The following is a 14,555-nucleotide window of genomic DNA, read 5'->3' as shown; positions in this document are numbered from 1 at the left end:
CTCTTCAATGGAGCGCTGTGACACTCCAATTGCGCAGATTTTTGACTGTATGTCCGCCCATAGTCTCCTCTTCTCACTCTCAGGCACCTGGAGTGAGCTTTTTCCAAAAAGGCGGTCATGGCTCCTGACCACCTCCTCAGTCAGCACCTCAAGCTCCTGCTCGCTGAATTTCAGCTTGCGCTTTCTTTCACCCTTCTCCTGTGCTTGGCCTGGGGTATCCATCCTTGCTCAGGTTTGCTGGCTCCTTCTGAGTGCTGCTCTGTGTAGCTGGGCTGCTCTCTCTCAGGATGCTGGTTTGGATGTGGCACCTGAAACTGCCTGGGATGACTAATTTCCTGCTGGTGATGTCATCAGGCTCCACCACGTGTGCTTTCTCGAACTTTCTCGCAATTTGTGATTTTTTACCGAATCACAAAAAAATCGCAATTTGCGAAAATGCAAATTGCGATTTGGTAAATGGGCCTCGCAAATCACAAATAGCGATTTTTAAGAATCGCAATATTGTTACATGGCCAATTGCGACTCAGAAATTGCGATTTCTTAAAAATCGCTATTTATGATTCGCAAGCCACTGTTTTCATACAAATGGCCCTTAACCCACAGCATATTTGATGCATCCTTAACCGGTAAGGTTCTGTACCAATTTAGGTTTACTGTTAAGCATAAATTAGTTTTGAGTTTCATGGAAAGGATGGCAGACTACATTTTGATGCGGTTATCACTGCCAAGATGTTTCTATATATTTGATCTATTATCCTACTTGAAAAGCTTTCACAAGACATAATTAATACCAACTTTTAGAGAGTAACCAATATGCACAAGATGTGATGCGGTAGTGTTAGGCTTGGTATCTCCCAACAATGAAATCCATTTGTAGCTGTCAGTTTTGAAGAGATACTTCATAATTCTTTGAGAGATAAAGTTGAGAGCTTGTAAATCTATCTATGGACTATTTCAATGTACTTATAGTTTTGGTATTTAATGATTTTTTATTTACATATTATTTGGACTGACTATTGAATACAACATAGGTGCCAAGCACTGGATGATACAGAAGAAAATAATGCCCATCTACACAAATACACATCCCCATAGTTCCAAAACTCCATTTTATTGTTGTATAAGCAAACTAACACAGTCAAACAGTTTCTGAGTTTCACCAAGGGCACAGAAAGGGAAGCGAGAGAGGTAGCCACAGGAAACACAAAACTGGTAAACAATGTCAGTGATAAAGTACACTACATTCTCCAACTCATTCACTATTTTCCCTAAATACAATTACAAATTACAACTCGTCAAGTCCCTTCTCCAATGAAGCAGCATGAATAGCCCACCCTAGAATTTATATATCATAATCCCCAGCATTGCACTTCCAACCTCATACCTAAGTACACTATCACAGGAAAACAAAAACAAAGTCACCTTTAAAGTTATCCAACAATTCTCTGGAGTACCTAGGCTCTGTCCCACTATTAATCAACTAACTACAAACCAACAAAGTCTTGTAATGCTCTGCTACTGAAGGCACTTTTAACTTCTAATTGGGCTCATTCCCGGAATAAGATATGAAAATAGAGTTTGGGGATAAGAAGAAGGCGGCTTCCTTCTAGCATCATTTTGTTCTTAAGATACAAAATAATTGCAGGATTATGTCATGCACATGAACACAAAGATACCATCACTTTACCTCCAAGTCTGGATTTTGACGCTTGCTACAGGAAGATATGAGGTGAGCTTTGCTAATCAGGTTTTGGGTTGATACCTCCCCCACCTGTAGTAGTTCATCAAGCTTGGTATCAAATATAACTGCCCCGTCCTCAGAAGGACTCAATGGAGGAAGACCTAATAGCTGCAGATTGGCACCTCTGCTCAGGTTGTCTAGTGGTTTTACCCTGGCATCAAGTTACAAAATACTATTTACTACACAGTTTTTAGAGGAAACCATCCCCTGTAATGACTTCCTCACCGTGTTATCTCTTCTTTGCAGAGTCTGGTGTTTAATCATAGCATCAAGTCTTGTTCCATTTGGGCTACAAATACAGAGCTCTCTCCATTTCCCTTCACATCCTTCATGGCTACTTAAAGCAAGAATTACGCTAACAATTCTGTGTACAAAGTCTTGATGAAGAAAAACGTATTGACCGATGATTAGCTCCACTTCATCATGGGGACCTTTCAAGGACCTAATGCGAAGATGGTCTGCAGCAAGCTCTTTCAGAACTTCTGAGAAAAGGGCACCTCCTCCCAGTAGCCACAGTGCCATCCACCACAGAACAATATACCTGAAAAGGTGTCAGGTGTCTCCTTTATACAGTTACAGTGAGAAGGAAGGATCTACAAAATTATAAACCTCCTTTGGCAATCAAACTATTGTTGATGTAGATAGCACTGCTGATAACAGTAAGGCACAAACGTCCCCTAAACATTAGGAATGAGAAAAGAGGGAAGCAGAAACAACAAATCCATGGAAAGATTGACAATTAATTCCAACTGCTTGAGAAAAGAATGATAATATTGTGATACACCAAGCATAAAATAACAGGCCAAGGAGGACAATTAACAGAAGAAAAATACCTAAATCAAGGACAAAAAATGAATAACAAGTGGAAGTTCCATGCAATGAAAAATCTGGGAATGAAATACATTATGATGCATCATCCTTTCCATACGTTGCCATTTATATGCAAGAACCAGCAACTGACCTCACAGGATGAAATGCTGCCACTGGATTTGGATATTCCAACCAATCCCTTGGCAAGGGCTTTTTATAAGGCCAGCCTACACTGCATTTGGGAACTTATGCTGTCAGCTCAATCTCAAAGGAGCAGCCTAGGTTTGACATTCTGCATGCCATGAGGCATTCTGGAATCCTTTTGTTGTGTCCCATGCACTGCACCACTCACAACCCTCAAGAAACCCATCTCGCTCACTGCAGCAACACCAGAGCACAGGTAAGGAAGAGCCACAGCACAAAAGGCAACAAAGAGAGCAAAACACTGACAAGAAGTGTGTAGGAAACGTCTTCCCCTCTTGAATCTGCATGATCTTGGGTAAACTGCACTGTTTTGGGATTGATCTCTGTAGGCTGTCCTTTATTTTGAGCATTTTTTTTTACAATAAACAAGGATGAGGAAAGAGGCTTTACTTAATCAGATTCCCTTTCAAGAATAAATTCACAAAATAACCAACATGCACAGGGACCAAAAGTGAATACTCTCATTCACGAGTTCAGCAACTGCAGAGGTCATGTTGCTGGAGGCACAGCTTTAAGAATGAAGGTAAATACGAACCAGATGGTAGCAGTAAAACAGTGTTGAGGCCTTTTGTCCTCTGCCCCTTGGGCTCAAACCCACATCCACTGATAAAGCACTAGGGACCACCTCAATTTTACGGTAGTGCCAGTTCTTTCACAGTACCTGCTTAGAATCTGTTGCTACCTTTCTCACCAGCCCAAAACACAAATCCAATATTGCCTTCACCCTTGGCCAGAATAAAACAGCTGGGCTACGTCGGGGTGCCACTGCCTGTCCCAAGTGGGGTTATGTCCAGTCATACACTCTTCGATGCATTGGCTGTAAGAAGCAAAAGGGGGGAACTCAGCGCTAAGTGCTGACAGAGTCATCAATAAAGATGGTGGACACTGCATGGCAGACCCTCTCCTTCCAAATTCATTCACCAGGCTTATCATGCTCAGGAGTGGCTCATTCTCAGTCAAGGGTACAAAAGTAAAAAAAAGATTGTGAGCCAAAGACCAATACAGGCGTTAAAGATCTCAGCCAGCCAGGGCTCCGTTCATGATATTTTAATTAAGCGATGTCCATTGTGAACAATGTTTCCTTTTTAACTCATGGGTGTATTTTGAGGGGGAAGGATGACTACCCATATCAAGGAATAAACACAGCCCTTGTCTGGGTGATCCCGCAAATTCACTAAATTAACCTGAGCGCATACTGTTAACCTTCCTTTCAGACGAGCCCCCCAGTGTTACACATAAAATCGAGAGACAAAAGTCTAATAGAACAAAAGTAGGGTTTTCCAGAAACCAAACAGCAGATACACAAGAATTGTTTTAGCATCCTTTTTCCCTTCCTTTCAAGTGCGCCTCAAAAAGTTCTATGTGAGCAGAGCAGAACTGCCAAGCAGGATTTTACATTCAAGCAGGATTTTACACCTTAATGTTAAAAAGGATACTTAGACCCCAACCCTGCATATTCAGGGCTGTTAAGAGGAATTATTTCTGCCCATTCTGGTCAGCCTATTGTTTGCTCCTGGGAGGCATGCACACCTTTTCCACGCCTATTTAAATGCCAATTACTGTCTGGGGGAAGTGAGAGAGCAAATGCAAATTTAGCCTCTGTGAACTTCAGGCAACGAAAAAAGAACTTTCTAAAATGTACTTTTCCTTGATATTTCTTTGGATTAAATTGGATTTTTAATAATTAATAACAACAGTTTTAATAAATATTAACAATACCTGGCTACATTTCATACCATATACTAGGAACTTATAAATATGTTAAATACACCATTAGAAATATGTCAACATAACCATATCTTAAGGGGGAGTACAGACACTTTACCGCTGGTTATCAGGATTAAAGTGTGCAGAAGCATAACTTCAGCAAAAATATAGGGTTCAGCAAAAGGCGAAAATACAGGGACCATGCAGAAAAGGCAGATTCTCTACAATGAAGTCTGGTGTACTTGCTCTGTTACATCTTCTGATTTTATTGTTTGATTTTAAGTACCTACACAATAAAAAATCTACTTTATTGCTCTATTATTACTTAAAAACAGGAAGATAAAAAATCTATAGACAGATAATGTATTAAAAGAGCATACATTCAAGTTTTGGTTGTACGTAACATCTGCACTGGAGAATGGTGTGTGCGTCTGTTCTGAAATGTTCTTGAAAATCAATAAAATATTGGATATTAAAAAAGCATATATTATTCTTTTGCAAAAGGGTTCAGGATCCCACTCATAGGCAAAAAAACATTTTTTACAAATATCAATTACGATCTCTTGATAAAGACCTCCTTTATTTAAAACTATAGAGAAGCATGTAGCCATTATTATCAGGAAAAGGTGTGGCCACAAGAAAAATCACAAAAGACGAATCAAAACTGTACTTTTAAAATGTGAGTTCCTGTCCTACCAAAGAAATTGGGTAGCCACCATACATTCAGAACCGAGCAGCATATTACTTTTCTACTAATACGGGTTCTATTACTTCTAAAACATAGCTCCTTTCTGCACTTAACACCATCACCATAACCAAGCTCCACTTGAAGACTTGCAGCCTAATACTTTGGGAGGTCACAGAATGATGTTTGTACAGGTGAACTTAATATCGCCCTAACAAAGTCCTGTGATTTTAACCTATTAGGATTGCACTTTCAAAGGACAAGCTAGGCCAGCATCCATATATGATTCTATGATATATGAACTAACTTTTATACAAACTGGGTGAGAGTAAATGGACAGTTTTCAACAACGTCAACTGAGTACCAGACCTCATCCAATTATTTAGTTTATTTAAGGGATAGTGAAGCTTTAATTTCAGTGTGTTGCCTACTCCTGGCACTTAAGAAAACCTTAACATCAAGCAAAGAGTTAAGCGTCATCAGCATGCAGCACTTTGGGCCATACAAGAATTTGTGATAAGCTAACTGAATGCAAATACAATTCATTCCAAAGCTTAAGGTGTTGAGGCCACTGAGGGTTCCATGTCAGAATAGCAAGGAAAAAAATATTGTCATTATATACCATAATAGGAATATTATGATCTCAATATTATAAAGGTAAGTATACTTATATAAGAATATATTTACTTTTCTTAACTCCACATCCAGGTACCCTGATGAGATATATAGGCTCACATTCCTGCCACCAATGAAGTGAACTATATGAGCTATTGTGCCAAGAAAATGCTAATACAACTGCTAGGCTCAGCAATTACTTGTACTTTCACTACAGAAACAATTTAAGTAGCACACAAACGAAATAATTTAACTTCATGGAAATAGTGTAACTTCAGGATTGCTTCCTGACTTCCAGGAGTGTGGCATTTCAACAGAATAATTTTGCAAAAAACAAACAAACAAGGCTTTTTACCTTAATTAGTACTTCAAAATATTCTTCTGCATTCACAGGGTTAACTGGAGTATATGCTCGATGAATTTCCATGTCGTTAACAATCCCTCTAAGTGTACAATAAGAGGAAACATTGGTGATTTATTCACTTATTCGGATCAACAGATAAAGGACGTGTCCTTTTCTAGGATCAGACAGAAATAGAACCTTGATTTTTTCTTAATACCTTATCATGGTGTCCTACAGATGTAGTCACTTGAATATCAGGACAAGAACATGGGACTGAACTCGGAGAACACATGGTTGACTTTGAATCTCTTCAGATGATTGTTCCAGGCCTACACGTCTGATTAAGGTTGCGCTTGGTGTCCTATATGTGATTAGAAATGTACAGCATATCCAGATTCTTGGTCTAGAACAGCACAATTTGGAACCTTGCACTAACAAGGATGATGAAGGTTCTAAATGACTTTAAAAAACATTTTACTACTGGCACATATTGATGATATATAATTTCGCAGTATGGTATTAAGAAATGTGGAGATGACCTTCAGATTTTAATGCACTGAGCTCACTCTGAAGCATCCAAGGGAACATATGGTCTCCCGCAATATTATGGGAGAATAGTTCAATTTTAAGGGACCAGTTACCTACAAATGCAGGATTCAAATGAATTGTCAAAAATCAGCCAAATTGCAAACAAAAGGGATTCACACTCATGTTGCCTTTCACCTACACAAAGGTAGACATTTTATGTAAATTTGCATAGTCTTTTAGGGAACTAATGTACCAGGGTACAGATACTGGATGTCAAATACTATGTTGCCACTAAAGCAGTAAATATCAGTACCAAACTACATGCAAAACATAATAATGTACTTAGCATTAATAAAAATGAAATGTAATAACAAATACAAATATATTGTAAGTGACTGCTGCTGTAACCTTCAGCACAAGAAGTTTTACTATTGGCCAACTTACTGTTACTCATTTGATCAAAGTAGACACGATGAAAAGCTGAAATAGTACAAATGAATACGATGTCCACATATCTATGAAAAAGATACATTACGGAGCCAAAATGTCCATACAGCAGACATATGCTATGTTACCAGTTATTATTTTATCCAACAATGCAGGCATAAGGAACATTACTAATCTTGGCACATAACAACTTTATAGTACTCCTCATCACATATGTACCCTGGTGAAATGATATGAGGGAATGACAGCCAGTGGATTAAAGAAGAATGAAGGCGGTGCGTACACATGAAAATGTGGAATGCGACTTACAGCTGTGGTGGGATATGATAAACAAGCTTATGGAACCTGAAAGTGAAGCCGATACTGAGCAAGAAAAATCAACTGTGTAACCAAGCTGCTTAGCATGATGGGGTAGGTCTGCCGGGGGGGGGGGGGAGAGGGGTCTATGCAGAGATAGGGGCCATACAAGCAAGCAAAATACCTCTTAATACGAAGTCTGCGACAAACAAAGAGGTAAGTATTATCCATTCTGATGAAATATTATTAATGATGAATTTATAAGTTTGCATAGTATATGTGTTTTACTGAAACATACAAGTTAAATGCATTTTATATTTATGCTTGTGTTGGCATAAGTGCAGTTTATAGAGCTTGCATTTTGCACTAATGCAAAAGTGTTGAATTATTTTTTATAACGTTAAGTATTCTTTCACATTTCGTTCCCATGAGAAGCAAAGTCCTTTTATAATAAGTTAATTGTTTAAACATGGAGAGAGATGTACCCATTTGTCCTTGGAGACATTGCATTGCAGGAACAGGGACTGAGTTTGTATGCATTTGTTTCAAACCTGCTTGGAGTCACACGGAAAGGAGATCTTCCCATGAAATACTTGGGAAACTGTCGAACTGTTGCAACCTGAAGTCTAGTGATGAATTATAATTGGATGATGCCTTTTCAACGTAATATAAACAGACACCTTTAGCAAATCAGAACAATTCTTGTAAACTGGTATATCAATCAACATTTGAACTTTAGACTGTCTGCAGCATTTTCCTGGGCAGTCCTGAGCAGATCCTTGTGGATTGCAGAGGTTACTGATCCTGATGCTTTGCTGGTGAAGATTCCCTAAATACTGTTTCCCTTGGAGAGGTACCTGCCTATCTGCCGTTTGCCCTTACCCTTGAAATGCATTTTTAGATTTAGTGACTCTTTATTTTGCCCTTTCAGAAGACTCGTGCCTGAGCTTCTGTTATGCTGACATTTTCACTTTTTACTTAACTTTTGCCTTACTTAATTAGTATTCTGAAGTCCAAGACTACCTTTTTCCATATTATATTTTGTCCCTTTTGTACTTTTTCTATTTTGCCCACGTGTTGCTCCCCACACATGTATTTCCCTGATGTGATTAGTTGTAGGGTTGACCTGTGTACAGCCAAAGATTATTGACTCTGTTAAAATTGAATTGACTAATGATTGTAAATTTTGAGCATTGTGTAATATCTGTGTCAGATATTCTTATTGATTTTATGTATTATCTTTCTGGAATGCCTAGTTTTATTATTGTTAGTTCCTTTGAATTTATTTCGTGAACTTGGGCAACACTTGGTGATTATCTATCTTTATATTTTGGTTTTGCACATCGACTACACAACTTTGAGCTTGTGCTTGTAATAAATATTTTAATTTTATTCCTGATTGGAGTTTTCCTTCCATGGCCACATTGGTCATGGTGTCTAAATTGTTTGGGGTGGTGTTGAAATATTGTTGATGGTTCACCACACATCTTTCTGGGTCCAAAGTTCTGTCGACCTCATTGCGCATCTGATTCCTGCGAAGGATGAAAAATGCATCCACAGATCTGGTAGCAGACTGATGGCCTCGTCCCATAAGAGGGGGAACCATATCTTGTTTAGTGCTCGGGAGTTAGGATTGACCCCCATGTCATTGCCCAGTACAAGAATTGCCCATCATGTAATTCATCCCATGGTTTGTTTCAGAGATTGATGAAGTTCTAGCGATGTGCCTACAAGTGATGTGTTGCATGAGTATAAATAGGGTTTTGCGCTTGACATGCTTTTGGCTTGGAGATTGCGGTGAAGTGTGATGTTGTGAAGTGTTTTGCAGAGTTGTCATACTCAAAGTGATTTGCAGTATTTAAACTATGAAGTCTTTTGTAAATTGCACTCGGCAACTGGACAAAGATGTATTTCTGCACGTGATGCGCTGTGTCCGATGTCGGATTAACGTGTGCAGTGTTGTGGTTCGAAAAGGTGATCGGAGGGGAGGATAGCTGGACGAGCAGGGGTCTTTACTGCTCACACTGCACTGGGGTGATTTTAAGTTGGAACTGAATAAATCTGTTTGAACTAAACAGCAATACAGGGGTGATTTCAGCTCATTTCATTTGGCGACGAGCTGAATCACCCCAGCCGCAACGTTTACCTGGCATTCAGCAATCAGACAGACTGTTCAGACGATGATTATCTCATCCAAGAGGGACCTCGGTGATTAAATCAGCAAAGGAACCTAGTACCGAGTTACTGGACACATAAATTCACGGTGAGCCTCCGCAAAGCATTTCTGGAGCTCGTTAGTTTAATTTGACATAACAATGTTGTTCGAGTTAGTGGCAAGAAAGATACTTTTCTTTATAGCAAATGTGGCGGCCATCTTAAAGCATCACTAAACATTTATTTTATTTGCTGCATAATACCTACCTTGGCATTTTGTACTTGCAACAAGATCTTTACTAATTTTCTAGGAAACTTTCAATCGTTTCCACAGATCTGTTTTAAAACTTTAGCTCTGCTTTCCAAATTTTTGATTGTATTTCACTTACGCAGCATGTGTTTTTTTCTGTCATGCAATCTGTTAATCCCCCTCCACCATTTTCAGAAACACCTGGGGAGCCAGCTATACCATGGAAGCAGTGGTATGATGCATTTGAGACTTATTTGGGCGCTACTGGTGCATCAAGATTCGGAGCTGAAAGAAAGAAATGCTTATTGCTACATTTCTTAGGATTTGAAGGCAGATCAGTTTTTAAACATTTACCAGATGCTCATCTGGAAGAGGGTGAAGAATTAGACGAATCTGAAGAAGCCCTAAAAAACTGGTTAACAGATTTGATGCCCCACCTAGTTTGGTGGTAGCGAGACATACGTTTTTTAGGAGGGAACAGAAAAATGGGGAAGATGTGAATACTTACATCTCTGCTTTAAGGAAACTATCTTCAGAGTGTCATTTTGAAGCATTTATGGATTAATTAATATATGAACAATTTATATGTCACTGCTTGGATAAGTCTATCAAACAAAAGTTACTGTCCATGGGAGATCCATCTTTATCAGATACTATTACAGTAGCAAAGAGTATTGAAACAGCAATTAAATCAGCAAAGGAACTGGAGCACCTACAGGTTGATCACATAAATGTTGTTCAGAGATCAGATGACAGCAAGATGACGCAAAATGAGTAAAATGTCATCTAATGATGTTTTTTTTTTTTTTAAACAAACAAACATTTGTTTCAGGTGTTTCAGGTGTTTGTTTCGCCTGCCACATCAGAAAGGTGAGAAAATGTGCCCGACAAAGAATGCTCAATGTAGATTATGTGGCAAAAGAGGGCATTTTGCCATCAGAGGTAAAAACACTAAAGTTAGTGCAGTGGTGGAAGAATGCGAAGACAGGATGGATGATTTGATGAATGACATGTAGGAAATGGATCTGGCTGTTGACGATGGTGACATAAAATATGGAAATCCCGATCACTGTGTCGATCCTTACATTTTGGTACAAATGGGTGAAAAGTGTTTAAGGCTATTAGCAGATTCTGGTGCCAGAATCACTAGGATAACGTAGGATTTGTTTGAGCACAATTGGGGTCTAAGGAAGCTTAATCCACCAGATAGGTCACCTGTTTCATACAAAGGAAGGAGGATTGATCTAGTGGTTTTTTTTTTTAAGATGTCCTTGTTTTTAAAGGATGACGGATTTATGGAAAATATATGTGGCTGTCAAAGGGTTGAATATTTTATAATGGTTTCATCAAGGTCTGTTTGGCATGGTGTTACATCCAGGAACGTGTGACCAAGTGTCAGCTATAAGAGATTCCTTTGATATTGAGAATTTGCTGAATGGTTTTCCTAATGTTTTTTTCAGGAGAATTAGGCAAGATAAAAGGTTTTAAACACAAAATAAAAGTAAAAAAACAATGCCATTCCCATAAAGCACAAATTGAGAGGCGTAGCATTTACTGTCAGGGATGACTTAGAAAGAGAATTGGAGGATTTGCGTATGAAAGGTATCATTGAACCTGTTGAGTCCTCTTTATGGTTGTCGCCCTTGGTGGTGGCAAAGAAGAAGAATGAGAATTAAGAGTATGTTTTGACTTGAGGGCTCTCAACAGGGAAATCTGGGTGGACTCACATCCACTGCCAAAAAGTAGTGAAATGCTGTCTTGTATAACTGGAGAAACATTTTTATGAAACTTGACACAGCCTCTGCCTACCACCAGGTAGAATTGACAACTGATTCCCATCACTACACTGCATCTGTATTCCCTTGGGGGACATATCAATACTACCGGATGCCGTTTGGGCTGGCGTCTGCAGCGTCAGTGTTTCAAAGAATGATGTCCACCTTACTTAAAGATATAAAAAATGTATGCGTGTTTCAAGATGACGTATTCAATCATGTTAGAGATAGTCATGAACATGATGTGATTTTAGGTCACGTTCTTGAAATGTTTGATGATGTTAAAACAGGAAAAATTACAGTTTTTACAAACTTCTGCAGAATACTTGGGGCATGTTATAACAGCGGAAGGTGTGTATCCCAAACCTGGTCTTGTGGAAGTAATAGTGGGGGCACCTGCTCCTCAGGACAAAGTGGGTCTTAGATCATTTCTGGGACACTGTGAGTTCTAGTCAAGGTTCATTGAAAATTTTGCAATCTTGGTCAGACCTATTTCGAACTTGCTGAAAGACAAAATGGAATTTAGGTGGGATGCTGAGTGTGTGGAAGCATTCAACAACATTAAACGAGAATTAAGTAATGCTAATGTCTTACAATCGTATGATCACAATTTAGGATGCTGTTTGACGGTTGATTCCAGCAAGTTTGGTGTTGGAGCTGTGTTGACGTAGGTCAGTGGTAAACGGGAACATACCATTGGCTTTGCATCAAGAGTTCTTAAACCGGGTGAAGAGCACTATTCAGTAAGAGAGAAAAATTGTTAGCATGTTGGTGGGCTACTGAGAAATTCAAATGTCATATTTGGGGGAGACATTTTTTGTTGCAAACTGACCATAAACCTTTGGTTTCTATCTTAAATTGCACCAATGTTAAAAGCAGCACACCAAGAATTGCAAGATTTGCGGCCAGATTATTGCAATTTGATTTTACCGTTATACACATATCTGGGGGGAAAAAATGTGAGAGCAGATTGTCTTTCTAAGAACCCGATTGTCAGTGATGATGGTGAAGAAGATACCCTTCAAGATGAAGATTGTTTCATTGCAGCTATCGAGTTGGAACGTTCTGGTTCATTTTCTGAAGCATAGTGGAAAGACGCATCTACTAATGATCCCTTACTGTCTAAAGTCTTGATGTATGTCAAGGAAGGATGGCCTCATGAAAAGACTTTGGATTTGAGTTCTCAACCTTTTTTCAAAGTATCAGGTGAACTATCTATTGAAGATGGGGTTCTAATGAGAAATGACAAGATTGTACCTCTGGGTGTTATCAGATCGGTCATTTTGGAAAAAGCACATGAGGGTCATTTGGATTCGGCACTTACCAAGGAGAGGGTGAGAGAATACTATTGGTGGCCGCAAATGGACAAGGACATTGATATTTTAGTCAAATGTTGCCAAATTTGTGCTACAAGTGACAAGTCACTAAAGACATCAACACCTCCTTTGAAGCCTATTGAGTGTCCTTCTGGTCCATGGGAAAAGATTGTTTCTGTTCTCTTCAACCTAAGTTATGATATGCTTATGTTGTGGTGGATTACTATTCCAAGTGGCCACATGTGAAATTTGTAGGAGATGCCAATTCTAAATCGGTGGTGTCACTTTTTAAAGATGTTTTATTGGACGAAGGGTTTCCTAAGGAGTTTATTTTGATAATGGGGTGCAATTTGTATCCGCTGAAGAAGAACGTTTTCTGAATGAATGTGCGATCAAACATTTGAAGAGTTCCCTGTACCAACCACAAACCAATTGGTTGGTTGAACATTTCAATTGTGTGGTTGGTGAATGTGTGCAATGGGCTTTAGATAAAGGGTGTTGATGTGGCTGTGCAGAGCATGTTGTGGTTTTACAGAACAACAGCCCACTCGAGGACGGGAGCATCTCCATTTGAAGCCCTTAGAGGAAGGAAACCCACCACGTTGTTTAGACCAGCTTGGTTGTCCAAATTTTTTAAGCACTCAGCAGATAAAGAAGACATTGACTTTAAGGTTCATTCTAATATGGAGAAAGCTCAAGCTAGGCAAAAAACGTATTATAATAAGAACTGAAATGTGATAAAGGTTCAGTTTGTAGTTGGTGATTGGATACGGGTCAAATTGCCTAATTTTATCAAGAAAGGTGACCCAAAGTATTCTGAATTACTAAAGATTGACAAAGTGTATGGTAATGCAATTCGTGTTAATGGACGGAATTGGTGGAATGTGGAAAAAGTTAAGATTTCAGCAGAGGGTAAAGACTTGCTGCTGGGTGTTCCTCACGATAATTTAGGACTGAATGTGAGTTTGAGGAATTTATCAAATGTTCAAAAGTGCAATGATGAAAAAACAGAATTTCATGAGGATGCAAACACAAGGTTGGGCCAAATGCCTGCTAGGAAAAGTCTTAGGGTTCATAATCTGAACTAAATAGCACTACCGATGTGCTTTCATCTAATTTCATGATTGTTGTGCTTTGTGCTCAAAACTTTTCGCAGTTGTTGTTGACGGGTTCATTGTGGTCAAAATCCTGAGATAACGCACAAGTGTAGAAGACACTTGGTTAATTTATTGTCTTGAGTGAGGTACTTCACATGAGAAATCATTGACTGTGCTAATAGTTGTTCCTTGAGTGAGTGTGAGTTGTTGTTTGGTATTTAGTGAATTTGAAATGCCTACAGAGGATCTATAGCAACCAGAGTGAGAACTGCTGGTTAAGTTCCACTCATTCTGTAATTGTGAAAGCCATAGTCAGAAGTGTAGCCCGTACAGCATTCGAAGTGTTTCAGCTCCTACCAGTAGTGTGCAGACAGGTTGTGGGTTTTTGCTCACAATATTTAGCATTAGGTGTGAGTGAGCGATTGTGTGAGAGACAATTGAGAAACGATCGCAGCTGCTGAGAGAAGTGAGTGTGACGTCACTTTGTGCCACGCTGGTATAGGTTAGTTAGTGTAAAGCCGCACTGGTATTGGTGGACAGTGTCACGTTGCTATTGGTTGAGAACAGCTTGTGAAAAGGATTGTGA

General features: G+C 39.1%; 1 protein-coding gene across 4 annotated transcripts in view; it reads right to left on the bottom strand.

Moving 5' to 3' along the window:
• CYB5RL (cytochrome b5 reductase like) overlaps positions 1 to 14,555 on the bottom strand; it is a 188,875-nt gene that overhangs the window by 119,349 nt on the left and 54,971 nt on the right. For 3 of the 4 annotated variants that reach the window (XM_069232632.1, XM_069232631.1, XM_069232633.1), the window contains one exon: positions 6,118 to 6,205. In XM_069232632.1, coding sequence (XP_069088733.1) covers positions 6,118 to 6,205 — 88 coding nt within the window. Of the gene's footprint in view, positions 1 to 6,117; positions 6,206 to 12,150; positions 12,270 to 14,555 lie in introns of those variants that run through there. The other variant, XM_069232634.1, reaches the window with a different exon arrangement.

The sequence above is a fragment of the Pleurodeles waltl genome, chromosome 4_2 (assembly GCF_031143425.1).
Source record: "Pleurodeles waltl isolate 20211129_DDA chromosome 4_2, aPleWal1.hap1.20221129, whole genome shotgun sequence".
NCBI classification, from domain to species: Eukaryota; Metazoa; Chordata; class Amphibia; order Caudata; family Salamandridae; genus Pleurodeles; species Pleurodeles waltl.
This window is presented reverse-complemented; position numbering and strand designations above follow the sequence as displayed.